Source organism: Odontesthes bonariensis, chromosome 5, assembly GCF_027942865.1.
Source record: "Odontesthes bonariensis isolate fOdoBon6 chromosome 5, fOdoBon6.hap1, whole genome shotgun sequence".
NCBI classification, from domain to species: domain Eukaryota; kingdom Metazoa; phylum Chordata; class Actinopteri; order Atheriniformes; family Atherinopsidae; genus Odontesthes; species Odontesthes bonariensis.
The window spans coordinates 37,347,318-37,371,563 of NC_134510.1; the positions used below are offsets into that span (position 1 = coordinate 37,347,318).

The 24,246-nt window shown below is 42.7% G+C and overlaps 1 protein-coding gene across 1 annotated transcript; it reads left to right on the forward strand.

Annotated features, from left to right (window-relative positions):
- The first annotated feature begins 2,378 nt into the window (after positions 1–2,378).
- Positions 2,379–18,643, forward strand: rab11al (RAB11a, member RAS oncogene family, like). The gene is made up of 5 exons (XM_075466304.1): positions 2,379–2,671; positions 7,791–7,986; positions 9,463–9,656; positions 12,073–12,153; positions 17,236–18,643. Exons 1-5 carry the CDS (start codon positions 2,632–2,634, stop codon positions 17,373–17,375), a joined length of 651 nt encoding a protein of 216 aa, XP_075322419.1. The 5' UTR covers positions 2,379–2,631; the 3' UTR covers positions 17,376–18,643.
- The last annotated feature ends 5,603 nt before the right edge of the window (positions 18,644–24,246 follow it).

A 24,246-nucleotide genomic window follows, 5' to 3' on the forward strand; every position in this document is an offset into this window, starting at 1 on the left:
GCTTTCTCTCCCACCAACAAATTAAATATCATAAAATTCAGAAGCCCTCTTTCTAACAATATAGGTCAGTTTCTCAAAAGCCAGACTCGATGTTAAGTTATTTAACCCGTGGGTAAAAGAGGGGCAACCAACATTCTTCCAGCATAATGCAATACAGCCTTTGGCCTGCAATAAACAAAGGTCAACCATTTTTGGAAAGTCTTACGTTTTGATAAAAGAAGAAGAATTGACGCAGAGTTTGTTCCGCATATATGATCTATAAAAAGTGAAAGTAGCTTCTCTGTTTTTGGTTCAGACAACAAACCTGTTCCTGATGAGTTGAGATGTCTCAAAGGTTCATAATGTAGCAGAAGACCTCAGGTGTAATGGCCCCAAACCATGTAAAGCTTTATGAATCAACTCTCGGATGCACAGGAAGCAATGTGGAGACCTCAGGATGGAGGGATATGATCCACTTTTCTGGTCTTAGTGAGATCCACACCGTTGACTGTTAAAGTTCAGGTCTGAGTCCATGATGACACCCAGATGTCTGGCTTGGTTTGTAGTTTGCAAAAACTGTTCATTTGTTAAAGAGATTTAATGAGTGTTTATAGGGGATTTTAATCCCCGGGTGACATGGTAATGTAGATTTGTGTGTTATCCACATAACTGTAAATGTAAATCTTGAAAAAAGAGGCCCCAGAATTGAACCCTGAGGAACTCAACATGCCATTTTTAGTCCAACCAGATGTGTGATTAGTCATAGATACAAAATAGTCTTAGATACAGAAAGTCCCACCCAGTTTTGTGGTTGACAGTATCGTTCTTGTATCATTTTCTTAAATCAGCTTTTATAGGTCAGCTGAACATAAGTTGTCCTTTTATCACACTTGTGTGCTTTCTAGGTCTGATAACATAAAAGTTTCTCCCTGGTCGCGTCATCATCATTGAATCTGGGTGTAATCTGGGTCTTCTTTGATTGCTTTTAACTGTGTTTTAATTTTTATTCTATTTTTTTATTCTCTTTAAATTGCTTGTTTTTATGCTGCTTTATGCTGTTCTTTTAAATGCCTTGTCTTTATGTAAAGCACATTGAGTTGCCTGTGGTATGAAATGCGCTATATAAATAAAGATGCCTCGCCTTACCTGGCCTAAAAAGCGATTTATTTCAACGTGGACTTATAAGTCACCAGAAAGCTGTCTCTGAAACTTCCTCTTTCTTTCAAAAGTTTATTTTGTTTAATTGCAAACCCAAACTTTGACAGTAAAGGTGATATTTTACAGGCATTAATAAATCATACCAACCAAAAGTAAGAACAACCCTGAAATCTATGTGTATTTCGGTGAGGGGAGTCACATTATGGAACAGTCTAACAGAGGAAACAAAAACCTGTACAAATTTGGTGAAGTTTAAAATAATGTTCAAAAGAAAGGAGATGAGGAAATACCAGAAGGAGAGTGACTGATGCCCAAAAACCTATTGGTAGTTTTATTTATTTATTTATTTTTAAAAAAATTTTAACTACTACTACTACTCTTGCTGCTACAACTACCACTACTGATGTAGCATGATGTGACATGTTCTCTATTTTTTAAATTTATTATTACTATTATTTATTTATTTTTCTTAATATACGGATTTTGTGTATGTTATGTGTGTATATGTGTATATAAGTATGTGTATACATGTGTATGTATGTATATGTAAATACACATGTATATTCTGTGGGGAGAGGGGTGTAGGGTTGGAGTTTGTCTTGGCCTGTCTGTGTCTCTGTCTTTGTCCTGTGTTTGTGTTGAGAGTTATTGCAGTGAATTGTGTTTTTATGTTTGTTTTGTTGTGAATTTTGTCATTGTTTTGAGCGGTTGAGTGAGGGGTTGGAATATTAAAAGCAAAGCTTCCTCCATCCCCTTTTCAAATCGCAGTGTTGTAGTAGCTAATTGTGAAACTCTATTCTGTATACAGATTTGAAACAAATAAAGAAAGAAAGAAATTTACATCATAGATGGATGGATTGACATGTTAACCTGTGAATAAAACAGCATCAGCCTTTAAGGACACCCCCAAACAAAACATTAGGCCCAAAACTCCCCCCGTGACCTGCTCTTTCTTCCGGGAAAGCTGTGTGACACGTCTTATAAGATGCGCGTGATCCCGCAGCTCGCCACCGGGGCTTCAACCCATAGACATAGAACACATAGAAATAGTGTTCTATGTCTATGCTTCAACCGTGGACTACTAACCTGAAGCCTGATGTTACCTGTTGCTGCTCCGGCACGCAGACGTCACCCAAGCTAAATCATGAACGGCTGCCCCGCGGACCAATCACGTCAACGCCAGTGACAGGTGTCGATCAGCCATTGACCAATTAGGAACGAGGAAGGGGGCGGGGCGACGGACTGACGTTACGTCGCAGCCTTGGTAATGGCAAGTGACAGAGGGTGAGGAAGACGGGCCGAAAGTTTCTTGGCTTGTGCTTGTTATCGCGGGTTGTGAACGTTTGAGAACAGCAGCGACGTCGCATTTGTTTTTTTTCGTATCCTGACGTGGATTTTCGCGAACGGTTGGTCGGGTCGTTTTTTGTCGAAATAACTGAATTACGCCAGAAGTTTGTTCGACTTCGAGTACAGAGTCGCCGAAGAGGAGCAACTATGGCGAACAGAGAGGACGAATATGACTATCTTTTTAAAGGTGAGTGTGTGTGTTTGTTTTTTTTTGTTTTTTTTTGTTGTTGTTTTGTTTTTTTAGCCTTTAGCCTGTTGGCTAAACGTTGGCTTCACCTGTGACCAAAAGTGTCATTCGATGCCGGGTTGTCAATGGCGTTAACCAGCGCGTTTTTTTTCTCTTTTTTTTTTTTTTTAAAACAACTTTATTTTGCTTTACAAGATACAAAAACAGTGCAAAAACATAACAAAAGCATACCAAAATAAATACATACATAAGTAGTTTAAATAATAAATGGAGAGAAAGAGAGAATATACCAGGGGACATGAACAATGAGGGTAACACTGAGTTAAAGATTTCAAAGTGGGAGACTAGATTTATAGTTTTGATAGCTTTCTTGTTATTAGAGGAGGAAATTGACTTGAAATACATCTGGAGTTCTATCATGAAAGCACAAAAATTGGGTTTCACTTTGGCAAATTTACATTTGTGGATGTAATACTTAGCAAGAATTAAAATTAGATTAATTAAAAAATATTCTTTTTCAGTAGAAGCGTCACTCTTTATGAAACCAAAAATGACATTTTGCAGAAGGAACTCAAAATCACAGCATATATTATCTAAAATAAATCTACAAATATCTTGCCACAGCTTACATGTATATTTACATTTCCAAAATGGATGAATAATGGTCTCAGTATGAGTGTCACAGAAGGCACACTTCAGATCAAGATCAACAAAATTGAATTTGATAAAGAATGATTTAACCGGGTAACATCTATAAATAATTTGGAATGACACTTCTTTAACCTTATTAAGCACAAAGATTTTTTGAGGAAGAGACCAAATTTTATCCCAGCATAAATCATTTACTCAACTATTCCCGTTAACCGGCGCGTGCCTAACAACAAGCAAGCAAGGTGACGTTCATCCCACGTAGAAACACAAGGGCACCTGCTCAGGGTGCTGTAACTTTGAGTGTTTAAAGTTTTAAAATGGCCTCACAGCCACCAGCTTATAAGACTCCTCATGACTCCGTGCAGCATCTGCTGTGTACGCTCATCATCTTTGCAGGTCGATGATGCAATCAGCCAGGATCACAAATGGTTTCCAAAACAGCCTCCACCATCCCAAGATCGGCATTCTGGCCACATCACATCCTTTCACACCTTTTTTAGATCGTTACACCCGTTGAACTAAGTCGAAAAAGTTGTTGGAAAGCTTTAGCATCTCTCTGGATGCGCCAAAACTCATAAAGGAAATGGAAAATATCAGTTTTTGGTGTGAATTATTGCCACAATTTCCTAGGATTAGATGAACCAAATTGTTTAAAATCGGTTTGTAATTTACTGTAATGTTGACTGGCCTAAAGTATCTTAGGGTGACGTCCACTTCCTCACTGTTTGATGGAGACGGCACACAGTATGGGCTATAAAACACCTTTTTATTTCACCAAAGTGACCTGATATAACTATAAAATGAAGTAAGAAGGAGGAGAAATCGCCACATAAATCTGTTGCATGGTGGGGGCAGTTATCTGGGAAGGGACGGATGGCGGTTGTACCTGCTCATAAGGGAAAGGGAACTGACGTGCCCTTTAAACGAGTTGTCAAACTGGAAAGACCTGCATGAAGCGTGTTTGGCCAGCTCTCTGGCAGGTTCTGTCCCAGAGGTTAGACGAGATACAGGGGCGTGATTTCTGGAGGCCGGTTTAATCAGATTTTTTTATATGAATGTAAGCTGATAAAGCACTGGCTGCTCTGTAACATTATCATCTTTGTTCTTCTTCTGTGCCTCGCTTGCTGGGTGGCGTGAGTCAGGTTGGGTGAGCTCTGTGAGTCACATCAGCACATGAGTTTCTGTCGTTTTTATTCACACACACACGGATGTAAGTCTTCATTTTTAACAGCACGGAGCTCAGCAGGTTCAGGGAAAAGTAATTACTACCTCAGAAATAAACGGCACTTCTGGACAGGCTACTGTAGCCGGCATTAAACACTTCTTTAATTCTAATAAATGGACAAAAATTGGATGTGTCAGAGTAGAAATATTTCATTCCATGTGTGTGGAGTCAGTGGTTTTCAAACAAACTCTCGACTTTCTGCATTAAACTTTCACCAAATGGAGACATTTTTAAATCCAGGTTAAAAACATTTCTTTTCTCATGTGTCTATGCATGAAATCTGCACGCTATCTTTTAATTTAAATTATTTTATTTGTTTCTCTTTATATTCTTTTATGTATTTTTAATGCTTCTTACACTCCCTGCTGCAATGCTTTCATTTTATGTGAAGCACTTTGAATTGTTTTGTACATGAAATGTGCTACAAATAAATTTGTCGTTTCATATTGTAATGATTATTTACAGTAATAATATACAATAATAATAATGATATACCTCTCAGAAATAAACGGCACTTCTGGACAGGCTACTGTAGCCGGTATTAAACACTTCTTTAATTCTAATAAATGGACAAAAATCGGAGGTGTCGGAGTAGAAATCTTACATTCCATGTGTGTGGAGTCGGTGGTTTTCAGACAAACTCTTGACTTTCTGCATTAAGTTTCATTCTCAGTCGGCCAGTCACTAAGTAATATGACAGAAGCCTTTCTAATCTTCCAGCTAAAGAATCAAACTCAACAATAGCTGAGCGGATGGGTGTGTAACACTAACACGTCTGTAACCGGTGTGGTGGCAGAGGACCTGGATTGAGTTGCGTAAGGACTTTTCTCCTCCACCCGATATCTTTTGTGTCACGTGAAAAGGAAAACGACACGAGACCGGCCGGTGTGGAATGAATCCACCATTTATGATTCTTTCCGGGTTTGGCTGAGCCGAACCAGCGTCTGATGCTGTCAGATTTTAATAAAGAGGATCCATTAAGAATGAGCAGCAGTGCTTACAGCGGTCGGTTGGTTAATGAGGTGAGGTTTCAACATTGCAAAGATAAGTTCCTATTTCCCAACAGCAGAGCGATGAGTCTGTTCCCTTCCACGGACTGACTCACCTGACTGGTGTGCAGGTTTTCACCCTAATAAGGGCTGGTTCAGCATGTTGGAGGCCTTCATTCCTTATTAAACATTAAAGAAACAGGATGTGCTTAAAGGAAAATGTTGACTCCAGTAGCTGAGGTTTATCAGAATTAGAAATGTCAGATAATAAGCTAAATTGTCACGCATTCTTTGGGAGTTTTAAAGTTTAAGGATTTGTTTAGGGAAGGCCAGTGATGATTCTGCGTTTTCTCACAGTCTGACACAACAACTTGAGGTTTTAATGGTCAAAATGCCACAAAAATAGAGTAAAACAGCTCAGCCATGTTCATACTTACTCTATAAAAATAACAATCCGTTACGACATTCATCAGCATCACAGTAAAACACAATGAATAGTATCCATAAACATGGTAAAACGGACTAAAAGTAGTAAAATGATTGTAATATCAAATTAAAAAGGACTTTAATGTGTCACATGTCAGGTTGGGGACCCCCCCCCCTGGGCTTCACTGTCGCTTCACTCTTCTGTGTTTTGATTCATAATCTTTAAAGAATTTGTAATGGCATTCAGCAACAAATGGGAAATGAGAAGTTTGATCTTTTCACTGGGATATAAACCACTAAACAAGGCACCGACGGACGGTTATAAGCAAAGTGTTTCTCCAAACTGAGCTATCGAACCTTGTGTGGAGATAAAGATGGAGGACCGGATACTCACCAAATGACGTCGGCAGCCCCAAAACTTGAATACAAGGTTGTTGTTTTTAATTAGTACTCACTTCAGACACCCTCAAGCACAGATAAAGATATTTTTAGAATACATTTCTTGGAATTTCCCCGAGTTCCTAGGAGAAAAATGAACAAATAAAAAGGTCACTTACAGCCTGATTTTACCTTCCAGGTCGCTTCCTCAAAGGAAACGAGGGGAAACTCGTAAAACTTGTAACTGAAGCAGCTCAGAAAAGGTTTGGAGAGAAGTTACAGCTGATAATAACTCTGATAATATGATGTTCATCTCTTTACTGTGACAGCTAGTTGCACTTTCTAATACCGTGTTTACAGATCATCCAGAGAATTAAGAATATATTTCTTATTTTCAACTCATTATCTTCTCTCAGACTGTTGGGCCGTGGCATCATTCATCCTTTTCTTCTTTGTCTTCTTCCCTCTGCCGGGGTTATGGCCTCTCAGAAATACTTAAAATGTGCTATCTGTCCACAAAAAGGGAAGTTAAGAGTGTTTGTTTCTTCGGGGAGAAGTTGATAATGTTACATCAAGGTACCAAAACTAGCTTTGTGACAAATGGGGGGGGAAATAAGAGCATAAGTGGAAGGATGAGCCTGGTGTACCCACCTTTGTGTGACTGGTCAGTTCCTGGAGATTAAGGTATTTTAGGTTTCTGACACTCTCCAACCATTAAACGTGCAGCTCAGGCACGTGATGTTTGTCTCTGTCTGAAGATAAAGATTCATAAGCGTCGTGCACCTTATAAACCTGCAGCTGGGAGACGGGTCAGATGAGTTTATTACTCCGTAGCACCAGGCGATAGCAGACACCGTCTGCTTCATTCTCGGTGATGCTCCTGTGCAAACTGTCACGGACAGAGGTTCAGTTTTAGGTTTTCCACGCCTGCAGCCGTGTCTGAGATGAATATCGGCTGAAATTCTGAGAACAAATCGGTGATCCGGTTTCTGAAACCATGCGGTAAGATCAGCGGCTCTCGATTCTCTCCACGTTTAACCGATTTATCCCGCCCTTCAGTCTTCTGCTTCCACCACTAATTTTACATCTGCTGTGTGACATGTGCAGGAAATCGCTGGTTTTACCTGGATTCAGCTGCCTCGTCTGTTTACATTTCCTGAAAAGATGCAGCTGGATGTGATGCCCCTAAGTTTCTGTTCTGCCCTCACTGGGAGCCTCACATATTGGTCAGTTAGTCGGCATGTCGAGCCCGTGGTTTGTCACGACGACGGCCACGAACTGAGCTGCGGAGCTGGAACGCACCCGTCAAATATCAAATGATACAGCTATGTTTGGCCTGTTCTGCTTCTGCATTTAACAGGGTTGGAAGTCCACAAACATGTTCTTTCATTGATTGTTCCTTCTTCTCTGTCTGAAATCTCCCTCCTTTTTTTTTTGTGTGTTTCCGTAGTGGTGCTGATCGGAGATTCGGGCGTGGGGAAGAGTAACCTGCTGTCCCGCTTCACCCGAAACGAGTTCAACCTGGAGAGCAAAAGCACCATCGGCGTGGAGTTTGCCACGCGCAGCATCCAGGTGGAGGGCAAGACCATCAAGGCTCAGATCTGGGACACGGCCGGACAGGAGCGGTACCGGGCCATCACTTCTGCGTGAGTTAATCACCGAGGGGGCTCCGTTGCTTTGTTCTCCGTCGGGCAGATCGATACTCTTCATAAGGAGGCTACTCCTCCACTTGGAGATTGTAGGGATTTTATTTGTACATACCAACAATATGTAGCACAAAGCGATCTACACGGTAAAAAAAAAAAATGAATAAATTCGTCCCCGAGCCTCCAAACACAAAGCACTAAACGACGATGTGCTTTGGTCACGATTCTTGATAATTGGGATTCGATATAATCAGTAATTGCAATTTTCTTCCTCCTTAAAAAAACAAACAAGTTGAATCGTACACTTCTAGGATAAACAATGCACATCAGTCTGTGTCAGTCAGTCCAGCAGCTGACATTTATTTCAACTGAGACAGAAAAAAGTCATTTTTTTAAAGTTTACGGTTACAAAATGAATTGAAATGTCCTCACAGCACAAATGTGGGCTAGTTTTAACACAACTTAATGTAATGAATTGATGAAGTTTTTTCTGGACACGGATATGACGTAATATAATCGATTCAGGAGAGAAAAAAACGATTTTTAAAATCATCCCATAAAAAAAAATCGCAATTTTCAATTTCAAGGAACTGAAGAATCCTAAACAGATTGCATATTTTTGTTCAGAGAAAAGACCAGAGGCAGAGTGATGGCTATCCGAATATTATGTTAATAAAATAAACATCATAATTATGAGCTCGACTAAAACTTTTAGAGACAGAAGGTCCCCATCGCTGCCTGCCCACTTTCCTGTCTCATCCCTTATCGATCGGAGCCAACCGGAGCACCTCAGAGGCCACTGTTTGCCCTCAGGACTTCTGTAAGCCTGTTCCAGAGACGTGGGCCCAAAACAGAATGCATTCTGGGTTAATACCCCCCCACTTTGGATGTGATCAAACAGGTCTAATCCAAAAGACCCGAGGATGGCGGGATGTTCGTAAAACTAATGTGATTAATACATGGAGTCATCATCTTCCAGCTGGGGAGCCATCAGTTTAATCCTCCGTGTCCGAGACCCAGAACCCCACATTTCCCCAGAGAAAGCTCTGCAGGCACCGTGTACAAAGTACAGTGTGTCAATGAGAGATAAATGAGGTTAAAAGGCTCTTTTATAAGCAAGAACTATTACAATTAAACCGATAAGATGTTCTGAGGGTTCAGTTCAGGAGCGAAGGCTTTGAAGCTGCTGTAATGTGAGCTCTGCTTCCTGTTTTGGTCAACAGTCGTGCAGCTCAGTTTTCAACCGGTCAAACCTGCAGTTTCCCCCCACAGCCTCGGGTACTTCAGTTAGAATCTGCGTTATCATCTCTAAAACTAAACAAATATTGGTAAAAGTTATCTGTGCATTCCCTGTCTCAGCAGTTGTCTTTTCCCTGTGTTTTCAGGAGTGTTTTCAGGAGTGTTTTCGGGCTCTGACAGCAGCTGGTTTTGTGCTCGGCTTTAACATTTGGCTCCTCTGATCTCGTATTGTTGCAGGTACTACCGCGGAGCGGTCGGAGCGCTCCTGGTTTATGACATCGCCAAGCACCTGACGTATGAAAACGCCGAGCGCTGGCTGAAGGAGCTGCAGGACCACGCGGACACCAACATAGTCATCATGCTGGTGGGGAACAAAAGCGATCTGCGCCACCTCAGGGCGGTGCCCACCGACGAGTCCAAGGCCTTTGCAGGTACCGTCACCGTCGGGGAAGCTTTGTCAGAGTAATTAGATGAGAAAATAATTCATGCTAACACTTAGCAGTTAGCACGTTTGTGCAGTGAGGCGTCTTACTTAAAGGGATAGTTCGCCTCTTTTGACATGAAGCTGTCTGACATCCCATATTAGCAATATTATTTATGAACATAGGCTGTGTTCAAAACCGCTACTAATTAGCTACTACTAATGCTAACTTTTTGAGTTAGTATGCGAGTTTGAGTAAGCGAGAAGTTCCCAGATGCATACTAGATTCTCTGAAATGTTGGGTATGCATCATGAGGTTACTACTCATACTCAAACTACCCAAGATGCAACGTAACGTGAGGTCGCCGATCGTCATTTCCTGTCAAAACGGCAGTTTCAAGCTAGCTACAACGAGGGTAGGTTCACTTCCTGTTTTCAAAACAAAAGCACCAATTGTATGGTAATGGCTTTCCCTATGATAAAAGGCAACGGGTATTTTATTTTGTGAAAATTACCGGAAGTGCGTTGCTCACTGCGGCTAGCTTTAGTAGCACCGAATTCGTCAGGAAAAATTGTAAACAGCCGGTATTTTGTCAGGTTTTCAACACGTTGGGGATCTAAATGACTACTTTCTCGCCTGAAAATGTTTCAAATGTTGCTAAAGTTTACAGAGTTTAGAGCTTAAATCAGCTTCAGGCCGGCTGATTTCGGCTCGGGCAGGAGCAAAATGCATTTCGAACACAGACATCTTCTTACCCCCTGCTGCGTCCTGTGAGCAGAGTTCCAGCCTCGTTTTGGCGTTGATGAAGGTAGTCCGGCTAGTTGGCTGGGGTTTAAAAAATAAAGCGTTTTGCTTCTCAAAACAATATGCGTTCAACAGAGTAATACATTTGCATCACAAAATGGTTCTCCAGGAAAAAGTCGGACCTCAAAATCGCTTGGCCCTATTTTCTCTCCCTTCGTATCACTGCCTGCTGTGCAGACCGAAGTGCAGACCGAGCAGTCCCCTGCTTCTGAGCAGCAAACACCGTAACAGGCGTGGCAGGCGGCAGCAGGCAGCAGGGGGTAAGAAAATGTTCATAAATAATATTGCTAGTATTGGATGTCATACAGCTTCATGTAAAAAAAGAGGCGAACTATCCCTTTAAAGCTGCTGCATGTCCTCAGCTTAGATAGAATGTGCCGTAGGTTCATCTCGGTCAGACTCGTCTCAGCTGAAAGAGCCTCTTTTATATCTTGGTTTCGGAGCCTTTTGTTGGTCAGTCTGTGTTTTGAAATGGTCGGCTTTGTGTTTGCTCTTGACCTCGCTCTGCTCTCTGTGTTGCTGCTTTAACTGATAAATTTACTCGACAGGACCGACTGTAAGGAAGTTAAAGCTACAAGTCCTCGTGAATAAAAGCTTCTCAACAGTCGGCTCCGGCCTGTTGATTTGTTTTCTGTTCCACTGACCTAATTTAGGATCTCTGGTTTACATACGGACCATGCTGTGGCCACATCTATGCAAAGTGTGTCATAATGATGCAGGTAAAAGGTTCTCCTTTTTAGTGCCTCAGCATCACTGCTTTTACTCATTTAATGATTCTATCGGCTGATGTCACGGAAGTTCGATTCCCACTCTCACCCCTCAAAAGATTGGTGACAATAAATCTAATTTTAATCTAATAATTCCAGATTAAATTCTACTCGGCAGTGATTCCAATTAAGTTTTGGCTGTAGTTTGGTGACCATCGTGTTGAGAAAATCAGCGTAAAGACAGTCGGACGCAGCGGTCTGTGCATCTGATGCACTCCTACGGTGGTTCATGGTACTGCAGCCGTTTCCAGGATTGCATTTGGTCATGATGACGCCGAAAAGAGAAGAGAAATATGTACATTTACACGATTAACAGCAAAAAACGGTGGAGACTTTTAACTAACTATAATCTCTTTGTCTGTAAAGCTACAAAGAAAAAGGTTAAATAACCTTATTTTGTCCAAAACCATCTTAATTAACCGTCACAAATCCGTCGTTTCACATGGACCTTTCATTGACATCAATAATTTGGAAAAAAATGAATAAACTGTCGCACTTTTATGTCAGTTTTAAGTAAAAACTGCCATTTACTGCTACTGGTTAAACAGTTCACTGACAGTTCACTTCTCTGTTTTACTGGATGCTCTTTGTTGTGTTTTAGCTTTTAATAAATGCAAAGTACGATTAATGCAAATAGTTTTTGAAACAAATTCGTCCCATTTTTGCCGTCTGACAGCAGGAAAAGCCCGAGTGTGAGTAGTAAAAGCAGCAGTTTGAGCCGAGGGGAGGGATAAATATGTTTTTATTAGAAACAACGTACAGATCACTGCTATGTTTGCATGTAATGTGGTAAATAAACCTGAGTGGGATCACCAGCTGGGCTGTAACGTGTCGCTGCTCTGTGTGTTTTGCAGAGAAGCACGGTTTGTCTTTCCTGGAGACGTCAGCTTTAGACTCGTCTAACGTGGAGCTGGCTTTCCAGACGATTCTCACAGGTGAGTTTCAGCTCATTTCCTGCTCTGTGTTCATGGGGGGGGACAAAAGTCTTTGATACACCTCTGATTTCTTTATGCATTTCCCAGAAAACTTGAAATGAAAACAGTGATTTATTAACATGGATATAAACCCAGAATCTGAATTTGTTCAGTTCTGAGCAGCTTTAAAGTGAATATCTGCTCTGAGCTATATTAATTGTTCCATAATTAGTCATTAGATTATATCTTATATTCCTTTTTTAAGCTTTAAATTGAATCTTATTTACTTTTTCTTGATGTTGAATAACATATCATTCTTATTATTGTCTGTTTTTTTTCCCTACTTTTCTACTTTTAGACGTGATAACATTCATTTTTTTGGGATTAGGATTTTTTTTAAACTGAATTTCTTATATTAATTTGACTCTTTTGGTAACTGAAAGCAGTTTTAACGTAAATGTGCAAAAAAGTTGAAACTATGAAGCTGTTTTTCACACATGCAGCTAAAGAAATGGGAACAAATGATGTGTCTCTCTGACAGGCTGCTGGGAACAAAGTGCCTAAAGATCCAGTTTAAAACGGCTTCTTTGCTAAGTTGTCTGTTCTGTGTGGACACAACACTGGTTCATCCCTTGAGTTAGGAGCCTTTTTCCTGCCTGAATGGTTCACAGGTCAGAGTTAAGTGGCTTAACAGAGAAAAAAACACATTCAAGATGAGTGAAAAAGCAGAAAATGTCCAAAGAAAAACGTTGAAAGACCTTCAGAAAGTGTTGAAACTGTTGCTGAAGATCACTTAAGCTGCTTGGATCCAAAATATAAAGAAATAAGAGGTGTCTCATGACCAAAATCCTTCAAAAACCACATAAAATACTTAATATGGCTGTCAAAGTCATACAAATGTAGTTGGAAATTAATTGTTATACAAGAAATTATAATTAAATGTCTGTTTCTGTTCATTTTAGGCCACTATTTGAGTAAATTAATGTAAAAAAAAATCAAATTTTTTGTTGCTCCAAATCTCATCCATGTTACTGAATTTTATTCCTGTTTGGTGATATGAAGTCCTGTTTTTAAAGTCATGTGACAGGCTGCTGGGAACAAAGTGCCTAAAGATCCAGTTTAAAACGGCTTCTTTGCTAAGTTGCCTGTTCTGTGTGGACACAACACTGGTTCATCCCTTGAGTTAGGAGCCTTTTTCCTGCCTGATTGGTTCATAGCTCAGAGTTAAGTGGCTTAACAAAGAAAAAACACATTCAAGATGAATGAAAGAGCAGAAAATGTCCAAAGAAAAACTCTGAAAGACCTTCAGAAAGCTGGAGAAAAGTGTTGCTCAGGGCCACTTTAAGCGATTATAAGAAAGTCTGGCTGCTTGGAGGGAAAATGTAAAGAACTGAGAGGTGGATTAAGACTTTTGAACAATACTGTACATGAAAATGTCTGAAAGTTGTGAAAATTTCCAGCAAGACTTGAATGGATTATGTAACAGCGCATCATTTCGGCCACTAGATGGCAGCAAAACCCATCTAATCAGTTAAGAGCTGCTCGTCATGAGCAGCCTGTTGCAAGAGACCGCCGCCTGAATCTTCCTCTTTTTAGAGTCAGAAATATGTACAACTGAAAGACCACTCAACCAATCAGCCCTGAGAGCCCCTTTGAAGATGCCTAATCACCAGAATACGTCTGACAGCCGGTTTTTTTGGTCACTAATCCACTTCATCCCTCTTATCGCATGCATCTGGCCTTTTAAACAAATTCCGACTCTGGTTCAAAAATGCATTTAAATGTTTATGAACAGTCTCCCCAGGAGGCGACAAGTACACTTTTCTTTTTTTTTTGTGTGTGAGCCTTGATAAGATGGAAGAGAAAAAAGCAATTATTGTGACTCAGTCAGTCACTGAAGTGCTCTAAGGGGCAATCCAATAGTGAGTGGGGCTTCCACTTGAGTTGCCCCATAGGCTCCAAGTAGTGCCACTTGCCATTTGTATGCTGCTCCTGCTCTTGTGTTGGATTCTCCCGACCGTTCTGTTCCCATGCCAAAGCTTTATCAGTTATTTCTGATTCATAAAAACTTGAAACCGTCGGCTTTTATTGAGTTAGGGTCGGTAATGGTCTCATTAAGGCCGAGGGGACGAGTCAGTTAGCAGGCCAGTGGGAGCTGAACTCTGGAGCCGGCGGAGCAGAGGAGCCTGGGCTCCGGGTCACAGGTTAGAGGGGGTCACCCCGGTGGGTTTCTGTTTATATATGCACAACAGCGGGGGGCTGGGGGTGTAGAAATGAGTCGTACTCGTACTCTGTTTGGTTGCTTTTCTCACTCATATTAACACAGAATGCTGGTTAGCGCATATAGAGCGAAGAAGAGGATCGGATTAGCGAAAATATGACGTAAAGGTGCAAAACAGTGACTGAAATTTACAAAGATCTAGTCAGTGGAAGAATAAAAAAAAGAGAGAAAAAGGAGTTTTAAGGAACTTTAAGCAACTGTAACTGCATATAATATACATCTGAGTTTGTTGAGTTTGTGTTTGTTTGTCTGTATATGTCAAATAAAAAATCAGTTGTAAAAAAAATAGAAACGAGTCGTAGCCGTGTCACCTGACGTGTTTTAACTTTAAGCGTGGCTGCTTCCTAAGCAGGATTATTCCAGGACTGGTTCTGGATCCAGGTTCCAGGACTGGATCTGTTTCCAGGACTGTTTCTGGATCCAGGTTCCAGGACCGTTTCTGGTTCCAGGACCGTTTCTGGTTCCAGGACTGTTTCTGGATCCAGGTTCCAGGACTGTTTCTGGTTTCAGGACTGTTTCTGGTTCCAGGACTGTTTCTGGTTCCAGGACTGTTTCTGGATCCAGGTTCCAGGACTGGTTCTGGATCCAGGTTCCAGGACTGGTTCTGGTTCCAGAACTGGTTCCAGGACTGGTTCTGGTTCTGGTTCTGGTTCCAGGACTGTTTCTGGTTCCACATCTGGTTGTAATTCAGAGGAAAAGAGTCGTAGTGCAGCGGTAAGTCTGTTTGTGCTGAAGTGGCTGGACCGACTTCTGTTCCAGGCGCATCTCGGCGGTCTCAGCCGAAGCGTCCTGCACACGGAGGAAGAGAGAAGTTAACTGTGAGCCTGCAGGTCTCAGGCCGGTGACGTTTCTGGATATTACACTGTGAGCCTGCAGGTCTCAGGCCGGTGACGTTTCTGGATATTACACTGTGAGCCTGCAGGTTTCAGGCCGGTGACGTTTCTGGTTATTACACTGTGAGCCTGCAGGTCTCAGGCCGGTGACGTTTCTGGATATTACACTGTGAGCCTGCAGGTTTCAGGCCGGTGACGTTTCTGGATATTACACTGTGAGCCTGCAGGTGTCAGGCCGGTGACGTTTCTGGTTATTACACTGTGAGCCTGCAGGTCTCAGGCCGGTGACGTTTCTGGATATTACACTGTGAGCTGCAGGTCTCAGGCCGGTGACGTTTCTGGTTATTACGCTGTGAGCCTGCAGGTCTCAGGCCGGTGACGTTTCTGGATATTACACTGTGAGCCTGCAGGTCTCAGGCCGGTGACGTTTCTGGTTATTACACTGTGAGCCTTCAGGTCTCAGGCCGGTGACGTTTCTGGTTATTACACTGTGAGCCTGCAGGTCTCAGGCCGGTGAGGTTTCTGGTTATTACACTGTGAGCCTGCAGGTCTCAGGCCGGTGACGTTTCTGGATATTACACTGTGAGCCTGCAGGTCTCAGGCCGGTGACGTTTCTGGTTATTACACTGTGAGCCTGCAGGTCTCAGGCTGGTGACGTTTCTGGTTATTACGCTGTGAGCCTGCAGGTTTCAGGCCGGTGACGTTTCTGGTTATTACGCTGTGAGCCTGCAGGTCTCAGGCCGGTGACGTTTCTGGATATTACACTGTGAGCCTGCAGGTCTCAGGCCGGTGACGTTTCTGGTTATTACACTGTGAGCCTGCAGGTCTCAGGCCGGTGACGTTTCTGGTTATTACACTGTGAGCCTGCAGGTCTCAGGCCGGTGACGTTTCTGGATATTACACTGTGAACCTGCAGGTCTCAGGCCGGTGACGTTTCTGGTTATTACACTGTGAGCCTGCAGGTCTCAGGCCGGTGACGTTTCTGGATATTACACTGTGAGCCTGCAGGTCTCAGGCCGGTGACGTTTCTGGTTATTACACTGTGAGCCTGCAGGTCTCAGGCCGGTGACGTTTCTGGATATTACGCTGTGAGCCTGCAGGTCTCAGGCCGGTGACGTTTCTGGTTATTACGCTGTGAGCCTGCAGGTCTCAGGCCGGTGACGTTTCTGGTTATTACGCTGTGAGCCTGCAGGTCTCAGGCCGGTGAGGTTTCTGGTTATTACACTGTGAGCCTGCAGGTTTCAGGCCGGTGACGTTTCTGGATATTACACTGTGAGCCTGCAGGTTTCAGGCCGGTGACGTTTCTGGTTATTACACTGTGAGCCTGCAGGTTTCAGGCCGGTGACGTTTCTGGTTATTACACTGTGAGCCTGCAGGTTTCAGGCCGGTGACGTTTCTGGTTATTACACTGTGAGCCTGCAGGTTTCAGGCCGGTGACGTTTCTGGATATTACACTGTGAGCCTGCAGGTCTCAGGCCGGTGACGTTTCTGGTTATTACACTGTGAGCCTGCAGGTTTCAGGCCGGTGACGTTTCTGGATATTACACTGTGAGCCTGCAGGTTTCAGGCCGGTGACGTTTCTGGATATTACACTGTGAGCCTGCAGGTCTCAGGCCGGTGACGTTTCTGGTTATTACACTGTGAGCCTGCAGGTTTCAGGCCGGTGACGTTTCTGGTTATTACACTGTGAGCCTGCAGGTTTCAGGCCGGTGACGTTTCTGGTTATTACACTGTGAGCCTGCAGGTCTCAGGCCGGTGACGTTTCTGGTTATTACACTGTGAGCTGCAGCTTTGGGGAATGCCTGAACGGAGACGTGATTCTGCCACATGACATAACGATGCCAGTTCAGGGTGGAAAGAATCCCGCGCTGCTGCCAGCAGCCTGGACTGAACAGTTGTTGTGCAGTTTTCGCCGTGCTGTTCGTCTCACCGTAACTTATCCCCTCTCCCTTCTTCTTCTTCTTCTTCTTCTTCTTCTCTCCCTCGCAGCCATCTACAACATCGTGTCTCAGAGGCAGATGTCGGGAAGGAGCGACGCCGACTTCTCGCCGGCCTCCAACGTCGTGCCCATCACAGTGGAGCCCACCCAGAACTCGTCCAACAAGGGCCTCTGCTGCCAGACCAACTGAGACTTTACCGCTTACCCCCCCCCCCCCTCCTTCACCTCCATGCAAACCAGGACACAGACAGACAGACAAAGAGAGACGGACGGACGGACAGGTAGAGATTTGATTTGTCTGTCTGGTGTGAGGAGGGGGACCCACGGAGGAGGGGCGGTAAAGCCGTGCGGGGGAGGGAGGTCGTTACAGAGCCACAGCATCAGAATTGATTGGTTAAAAAAAATTGATTGAAGTAAAAATTTAACACACTATCGGGTCCCTTTTGTGTCTCATCGCGGTTCCCATCTTGTCCAATCGTCCTCCCCTTTTGAAAGCCATATTTTTACAAGCCCGTAAAATGCTTCCCTTTAGTTTCCCACGCAGTTAAATAAAGACGGAATAACAACTTTCTGTCGCCACCGTCCCTCCGATGCTTCCAGTTGTAGAATGTTTGGGAGGTTACGACTCGAACACAAAGTTGGTGTCTGTTTGTGGCCGGGGGGTTTGGTTGATTTCCACAGAAGAAGAAGAAGCAGCCCCATCTCTTGTAGATTTTATTGCTTTCGAGTCTTGAGAGCAACTTCCTCTCACGGCTCCCCCCCCCCCCCCGACAGCGACACGCAATTTCTTTTTGATTGCTTTTACTCCTTGTTTGGAAGGGCTCTTCTTGCCTTTGCACACTTTGTGCTCCGCGGCGGCGGCGTTTGCCCCGCCCCTAAACCAACGGGAAAGATTTGGGAGTTGGTTTAAACGCACGGACAATCCGGTCCTGCCTGCTGGGATGGACGGAGGGATAATATTTCAGGGGATGAGGCAGTGAGGGCACTCAGCCCTGCCCTGCTGCTGCGGTCTCTGATGAACCCGAGATGTTTTACTGTAAATGAAATCCTGGGCCGCCTGCTCACCTACTCCTCTCTGTATGTAACTGGAACAGGACTCTGCCTTATGGGATCTCCCTGAGGTCTGCCCTCGCTTTCACTCGTCTTTATTTCCTGTCAAAGGGGTGGGGTGGGGGGGTTGTCCTCAGCAGCCAGGAGTGGGTTTGTTAGTTTCTAATAGTTTAATAGCTGAGGAAAGGGAGAAAGGACTTTAGCATTAGGAGGGGCTTGATTAAATCCAAAGGTTATGGACACAGATGGTGTTTATCCTGCTGATGTGTTTCCACATCAACACAGACTTCTGTCGACTTCACGGCTCTTAAACTGGGTGGTGTAGGTTAGGGCTTTTTAAACCTTTCATCTAATATATGTATATTTGTGGACTGCATATGTATAAATAAATAAATCTCGTTTGTTATAGCGCGTCTCTGCTGCCTGATGCTTAGTGTCTGGGTGTAGTTTATGATATTAAATATTAATGGTGCTCATCAGAAGGAAAAAACACGACCGTCCTCAGTTGGAGATCATTTCTTTTTTGTTTTATTAGAAACATTTACAATACATCTTGAATCTTGGAAAAATAACAAATAACCAGAACTAACATGGCGCAGATACAATAATAATAATAATAATAAAAATGTCTCCAAAAAATGTAATTCACAAAAAAACATGTGCTATAAGAAATAAACCTGCAATATCACATGCCTTGTAGGGGCATGGCACACTGTAACAGAGTTCAAACACTTCTTTATTTGATTTTTTTATTCTTTTCTTTGTTTTTCTGTATTTTCTTTTCCATCCATCGAAAGTTGACGGTCGGCCCGCAGAGAGCCGCAGCGGCCACCTTCCTTCACTGTTCACAGAGAAACCAGAAACTACCGCCGGCTGCTGCCGGCCCCAAAAACTAATGCACTACAACCACTACTAGACCGGTATGAACACACCTCTACTGTGCTGGAAAAATTGGAAAACGCTACCAAAGACAAACTGTTCGGACTTGTGTCGGCCTCTTTGGAAAAAAGGTTGCGGGTTTCACCAGCGAGCGCCACGTCAGTCCCCAACCTTTGCATGCAGCAGGAAAAAAAACGAGTTTTTCCCCTTTTTATTCAAACCGGGGAAAAAACGCAACTTTCAAGTCAATCTTTACGTCTCTGTGGCTGAGAACACGAGGTCGGACCTTTTGTTTATTTCTTTTTTTTTTTAGGGATGTGGGGACTGAAATGGTCGTCGTCTTGGCTCCAAACCCATTGTCGGCTTTCCCGCTTTCTAAAGAGACTCCAAACTATGAAAATCTACAGCGGAGAAACGGTCCGAGTGCGCCCGACGTCGCGGGAACGCCGCCGAACCTGCACCATTTCTCCCGTCTAAGTGACCATACAACATACATGCAAACTAGTACGGTAATGAATCTGCGGTGTGTGTGCGAGTGTGCATCTAGGTACATAGATCTACACCAGTGCGCTGTCTGTCTTGCTCCTCGACGCCTTCGTCTGCACTTCGCCTAATTAACGCATTAGGAAAAGTCGATCATTAAAGGCTTTTTTTTTTCTTCTTTTTTTTTTCTTTTTAAAAAGCCGATTACGCTCCGTCGCCGTCGTCAATCGATCACGGACTGAGTAGCAGGTGTAGAAAATGTGAATGAAAGTGTAAAAGTACACTTTACGTGGCCCCTTTTGGCGAGAGGGTCAAAGCTGCCTCATTCATTCCAAGCGTTGCAGTTTTTTCATCATTTTTGATAAGAAAAAGCGAGTTTAGATTACAGAGGAAATGAGTAATGTGTTTCAGTCAGTAACATGGGGTTAGTTGAGGAGGGATGGGGGGGGGGGGGGGGTGTAAGAGCAAGCAGCACTGCACAAAGAATGCTGATGCAGGAAAAATATATAATTGAGGCACAAAATTGATGCTCTGTGACTAAAATATCTCCAAATTCTAAAAATATTATATTATTTTTCTGTAATTATTCCATTGTTAATGCACCGGCGTTGAAGTAGTGCACGTCTGAAGTTAAAATTTCAGTTCCCGGGAGACTTAACTCGCCCAGAACTTTCATAAATAAAACTTCTAAACTTCTCATTTGACTTATTAGTAGAAACCGACTTCCCTGCGTTTAGAAATATATTAACTTCTTGTAGTTTTTTTTAATTAAAAAACAAAATGTCTTGAGGTTACTCATAAATATGTTGCTTCATTCATTTTTTTTTTTCATAAATAACATCCAGATACTGACTTTTTTTTTCCTCTGCTTTCTATGAAATAATAACCCATGTTAGCAAAATAGATTTGAGAAACTGTAATATGCTTTTTTTTTTTTTTTTTTATTCATTTTTTTAAAGTTACTTTCTATAAATGTATGTGGAAGAACTCAAATATAGACTACGCTGAAAAACCTGTTGCGAATTCCTTCCAAAAAGAGAAAAAAAAGAACCAAACAAACTTAAAGCTCACTTTGTAAACCGATGAAACGATAAGCGTCCGGGGTGCGTTGTTGTTGTTGTTGTTTTTTTTGTTGTTTTGTTTTTTTTCTTCTACATTCAAATGCATTGCTTGCTCAATGTGTGACTGACAGGTTGGTACAATTGCTTAAGTGCATCCATTGAAAATAAGGATTTCCTATCACTCCGTTAAAAGGGGATTCTACATAAATGCATAAACACCTTTTTTTGATATTAAGAGAAGAAAAACATCTACTATTACTAGAATAGTAAGCTTAATACAATATTGTAAATAATACTAAGAAGAACGTAACGAGTCGAGTGTCGCGGAGCCGCTCCACAGATTTTAAAGTATTTCATACTGCGTGAGCGGGACAAATGAAACTTAGCATATTCTTAAGAATCATAATTAAACTATGTATCAGTTCATTAAACTACATGGTAAATATATGATTTTAAACCGATGTTCACTTTAAAGGTCTTAAAGCTTTTTATACACTTCAGATATCAGGCTGACGAAGTCTTAACTTTTCCATAAATCTTACCTATTGTACTATATTTAATTTTTTTACTAGCATGCAGTTCAACTTAAGAAAGCGCCCAAATCGCGCAGAAAAACCTGTTAAACCGCGTTTTTAAAGATCTGAACTCTCCTCCTTAACGGATGCTCCTCGGATGCGGTTCATTGGGGAAAAAGAACGAGTGACCCTGACCAGGAGTAAAACTACTCCAAAGACTAAAGGAAGTGCCAGGATGAGCTCTAATCTGATCTCTTTGGGGAGAAGGAAGTCTTTTAGTGGCGTCTCTGCAGTGTTAAACTAATCTTACAGCACTGAAACGTGATATGCTTTTGTTTTTTTTCCCTACAGAAATCAATTCATTTGGACGTTTTGGGGGGTTTATTCCTATTCCTAGACTTTACTTGAGTAAACTCTGAAAACCAGAAGGCTGCTTTTTGATGCTAAAATAGGTTAAATGAAGCGATAAGTTGGCTCTCCTTGTTATGCAGTTCTTTGGCTACGTCTGACCTTTTTTCCTCTCAAAAAAGAAATGTAAAAGAAAACGAGGCGGTGCAAAAAATAAACATCCAAACGAAGCCGTGAAATCGGGAACTTATGAAGGAATGAGTGACACCCCCTGCCCCCCCCCCCCCCCCCCCCCCCCCCTTCTGTCGAATTCCATAAAGAAGAATGGCTGTAAATAAAGAACTCGGATGGACAACACGCTTTTTTTAGCTGAAAACCCTGCAGAAATCAGCCCGTCTGCAGGCTCGTGCTCTTTAACTTTCAGGGCAAACCTCGCCGCTTTGCTCTTTTCTCTCTCTCTCTTTTTTTTTTTTTTTTTTACACCCGAGTGATCGCTTTCAGAGCACAAGTTCCCTCAGAGTCCCACAAACTTCTGTCCTCTGAGGAAGAACGAACAAACAAACAGTCCTCCACTTGTTACTGATCAGCAGCACCAGAATAAGTTTGAAGCTGGCAGGACACCATTTTTTAAAAAAAAAAGAACTGACTAAGCAGGCTCCTGTTTATTGTCCTTTTTTATTGCTTTTCATCCTGATAAATAAAAACTTGACTTCTTCTGTAGGGGGGGGGAGGTTATTAAACATTTGAGTATGTTTTATTTCAGATTGGACGTATACATCAGAGGCTTCATAAAAAGGATATTCATTATTAAGGTTTATAGTAGTGTCTGGTTATTTTGTTTATTTTTAAGCTCTATATTTGGATGAAATACTAAGTTAATCAGTTTAAATAATATTTCTTACACGTATGGATCTATCTAATATACTATTATAGTCAAAAGGGTGACGGGACGCATATATAAAAGATTTGTCCTCCCTCAGCTCAGATATTTTTGAGTTCTTTATGCTAAAACATTGACAAAAAAAGACACTTTGAGATTGTAAAAATAATCAAAAGCTCACTTTAAGCGGGCCTGTGTCTGGCTCTTCCTAACTGATACACGTCACTATATTTACATAGAGTGCTTTTCCCATTAAGTACAATACTCGTTAACTTATACAGCGTCTGAACCGGGAGAATCTCCAATAAGCCCTCTCTTCATTAAAACCAGTGCAAAACTAAATAAAAAAAGTCAATAGCATTGACTTGAATGGATGAGAGCTTTCCCCAAATTGCCACTATTGATAACAATAAGAACCATAACACACAACAAATGATAGGGAATCCTTATGTGCATGTCTTTCAGATTCTATGAAACATATTTCACCATCAGTGGTCGGTTTGGTATTAATCAAATGGTTTTGTAATAAGGTGCTTTATATTGTGAGTCGTGTGTTTTAAGAGCCTAATGTCCTGAATGCCTCTAAACCCCCCCACACCCAAGCAGTTTGATTCACATTCTTCTTCTTCTCCAAAAATAAGTACTTGTAAAAAATCGTTTCAGGGAGCGCTGCTATCAAAGGCCAAAGTTGCTACCTTGTTACGCCAAAGCGATGGCAAAAGTTCGTAAAAAATGTTAAGGCAGAAAACAAAAAAATAACAAAAAGATACTAAAGTTCAGCGAGCGGGGGGTGGGGGTCACATACTGCCCCCCCCCCCCCGATGCCACGTTGAAAGCTTCGGCCAAACCACTGTGCAATTTTTCCATCCATAAAAAGCCTAAAACTATTCTTTATTTCTACGTTCGATAGAATTCGGGCTACGTTTGTTTTTTGTTCTTCTTTCTTTTTTGGAAGGAGGGGCCTTTTTCTGGGCCCTGAAGACTCGATTTTGTTTTGTTGCAACCAGACAGAAGCCGAATTATCGGGGCCTGCTGGATCACCGGTGCCCCACAAGTGCCCCCAAATGCCCCCAAATGCCCCACACGTGTGACAGCGGCTCAAAACTGGCTGAAAGACTTGAATGATCAATAGAACTGCTCGGTCTGCAGGGGTCTTTTTCTCTTCTGTTTTGGGAGCATACTTCTCTCTTTCTCCAGCCCAAATGACACCCCCCCCCCCCCCCCCAATCATTCAACAGCTTTAATCCCCACCCCCCACCCGCTCCTCCAGCCCTCTGAAATCCCCCGGCTGGGGCTAAGGCAGACGCAGAGGGTGTGTAATTTGATTCAGCATGAGTGCTGGTTAAATTGGGCGTTTCCTCCGCTTTCCTGTCAATTACAATTGTCTGATTTCATTCTGAAAGCTCAAGCGCGAGGCGGGGGGGCTGCCGTTGGCCTGAACTGCCGCGTCCGGAGCGAAGGGGGCAGCTGCAGGATGCCCCGTACAGTAGCGAGCTGGGGGGGGGAGGCAGGAGGTGAGGAGAGGCTGGAGCTTTGTGGAAATAATTTCTATCTGCACGGATGCTGTTGCACAAACATCTGAGAGTCGGGGCGGCGCTGTCGAGGAGTGGAAGGAGGGGCAGTTAATGCTGCCCCCCCCCCATGTTTACAGCCAGGTAACTGTGGAGCGTTTATCTCCGCCCTAAACTTTCATTTTGTTTCGCAGGCGCTGCCAGATTCAGAGTCTTTCAGAGAGTTTTGGGACAAAAGAGCCCCCCCCGCCTGCTGGAAAAAGAGAGGAAAAGGAGGGGAGTCCCATTCGCCCAGCTGCAGCCAGCCCCCCCTCTGTGCCTGTAGCAGTGGGGT

What these genes read in the sequence shown, in the direction of transcription:
- rab11al (XM_075466304.1), top strand. Translation starts at nt 2,632, where the DNA reads ATGGCGAACAGAGAGGACGAATATGACTATCTTTTTAAAG. An exon ending in ATATGACTATCTTTTTAAAG is followed by an intron (nt 2,672 to 7,790) that starts GTGAGTGTGTGT and finishes GTGTTTCCGTAG; the next exon opens with TGGTGCTGATCGGAGATTCG. An exon ending in TTTCCAGACGATTCTCACAG is followed by an intron (nt 12,154 to 17,235) that starts GTGAGTTTCAGC and finishes TCTCCCTCGCAG; the next exon opens with CCATCTACAACATCGTGTCT.